Here is a 2,489-nt window from a genome sequence, read left to right on the forward strand (position 1 = left end):
TTTAATCAGATATACACAGCACCGAAAGCAAAATACGTGTACAAAATATTGGTGGGGACATGTCCACACCAGTCCTTAACCCTTTTAGGCCTGTCACTCAAAAGTCCGCCTGGCATTTTTTTACTTGTTTAAGGAAGTTACGCCTATGATTGTTCAGATTAACTTGTCTTCTTTATGGCTTTTATTTGGTGCTTTACTGCATTTGTTTTGGGAAAATATGAGGAAAAAATAAATACAGAAAATTTTTTATTTTTTTTTAAATCGTAAAATAATTATAGGGTGGCTAATGCCAAAGAAAGGGTGACTGAAGCCACCCTTAAATAGGTCTAACGACGCTTATGACTGAGCTCCTCACCCTATCTCTAAGGGAGAGCCCCGACACACTACAGAGAAAACTAATTTCAGCTGCATGTTTTCGGTTGCATCCACCAATTTAGTAATTTAGACTATGGTTATCAACAGAGTTATTAATCACCAACCAAAGAAGTTGTCTCTGTCCATTTAAATGTTAACCAAAGGAAGGTGGATCTGGCCTGAATGTTTACTGTATAAAAAAAACACACAAAAGACCACTGGTTAAAAAACAATGGTACCTTTATAACATAATAACCCCCATCACAGTATGATTGTTTCTAATAAGTAGAAGGAAGGAAATTTCCCGAAGTAAAGTTTTGAGGTAACTCCACCTTGGTGCATACTCATGTGTGCGTAATATTTGGACTGGCACGAAAGGCTTCATGGGGTTAGTTGGGTTCATCTGACATCGGGTAGGATCAAGAAACTTTGCAACGCCCATACTAGGTGGCAACTTGCTTGTTCACACTTGATGGTGACTGCTGTCACCATATCTAGTTAGAGACTGGCATCACAAGACCTGATGGCTGCCAGCGTCGCCAAACCTAGAGACCACTGAAGTCACAACAGCTGGTGACGACTGGCATCACCACTAGGTCTGACAATGCAAACACTAAACACTATTGAAAATAAGGAAAAGTAAAAAAGCAAATAAAAAGGGGAAAGAGGTTTTAAGAGTCCGTTCCAGAGTCTCGGAGGAATTTTTAAGTTTTAAAGCTTAATCCATTCAAGGTGACATTTAAAATAACAGCAGATAATAACCAGAATGACCCTTTTGCAAAGATTTTTAATACAATTAAAACTGTGAAGTTATATTCAGTTTACAGTGAAAAATGAACAATGACTCAGGAATCTATTAAATTGTAACAAAACCAGGACATAATGGGTTAGGTCAGAAGGCCCAGCAGGTCCTGTTCTGGGGTGGGACCAGCTAGAACAAAAGGGTTAGAGAACTCAAAAAACAGATGCTACCATATGGCTGGCAATGAGGTATTTAAGAGCTAACGACGCTAGCCTCTCTGTCATGTGAAAAAAAGTTTTCAACTGTTTAGTACAGTTAAATAAAGGAGATCGATGGATTTACTCAGTCGGCACTTTATTTACTTTGCAAAGTAAAGGAGAAAAAGATATTCACATTTACAGCATGATGGTCTGCCCAGTTCTATCTTAGACAAAGTTGTTCCATTGCTTTAAGGCAGAGTCAAAACAATAACAGACACTTTGGTTAAACAGGTACCTTGAAAAAGTACAGTATGTGGTTTTGGTATGGGAAAAAGGTATGTCCTGTCTATAACCATCTCCCACTCAGACATTTGGTGGCCTCTCAAGTGAGACAAACTAGCTAAGAAAAAAAAAACACTTTTAGAGAGTGCATAGCATACATCAATATATTGAGAAAGAAAGAAAATTTTTCCAACACCAGTTTCGCCCTTTCGCTTTGGGTCTCATACTTGTGTAATCGATAATTTCAAAAAGGAAAATTTTGTACAAATATGTAGGTAAAAAAACAAAACTAAAAACTAATTGTGAATAAATGTAAACAATCTAAAAAGCTAAAGTTGTGAATACATGTAAAAAAAATCTAAAAACAAAATTGTGAATATAATAATAATAACCAGAGAGCACACAGGATTCTTCCTGTTTTGCTCTCTTCTGCTCCAGTCTCTCTTTTGGCCCCCTCACTCTTTGGGCTCCTGCTCTCCTTGCCTCCTCTCCCTTGCCCATGAAGCTGGGGTCCACAGGGGAGATGCGGGCCCTAGGGGAACTAGATCCCTAGAACCATTAAGGATAAGTCAGAACCTTTCAGAACCAAACTGCTGCAAACAGACCTTTTGCAACACATCTCTCTTGAGTTTCAGAACTTACAGAGCCAAACTGGATGAAGACCATGCCCTGGTGTGAGACTGAGGGGACCCCTGCTGTGAGACTGAGACAAAGAACCCCTGACTGCAGAGCTGCAAAACTGGATGAAACTCAGGCTTTCCAAAGTTGTGGTGAATTTATTCCATGTATGTGCAGAAATAACTGTTTGACCATGATTAGTGCTCGAATCACTCTTTCATCTATTGTTCTAACACACAGTTAGGACTGTGTGTCATAAACAGTATATAACAGTTTAAATAATATCTGATTAA

General features: G+C 38.7%; 1 protein-coding gene across 1 annotated transcript in view; it reads right to left on the minus strand.

Annotated features, from left to right (window-relative positions):
• The window catches only part of LOC107080798, a gene marked incomplete at its 3' end in the record, with an annotated part of 14,946 nt that extends 12,702 nt beyond the window's left edge, over positions 1-2,244 (minus strand). The window contains exons 1-2 of the mRNA XM_015369003.1: positions 2,221-2,244; positions 1,971-2,127 (exon numbers count right to left, since the gene is read on the minus strand). Coding sequence (XP_015224489.1) covers positions 1,971-2,127; positions 2,221-2,244 — 181 coding nt within the window. The remainder of the gene's footprint in view (positions 1-1,970; positions 2,128-2,220) is intronic.
• Between the last annotated feature and the right edge of the window lie 245 nt (positions 2,245-2,489).

The sequence above is a fragment of the Cyprinodon variegatus genome, unplaced genomic scaffold (assembly GCF_000732505.1).
Source record: "Cyprinodon variegatus isolate N-32 unplaced genomic scaffold, C_variegatus-1.0 Scaffold2338, whole genome shotgun sequence".
In the NCBI taxonomy this organism is placed as follows: domain Eukaryota; kingdom Metazoa; phylum Chordata; class Actinopteri; order Cyprinodontiformes; family Cyprinodontidae; genus Cyprinodon; species Cyprinodon variegatus.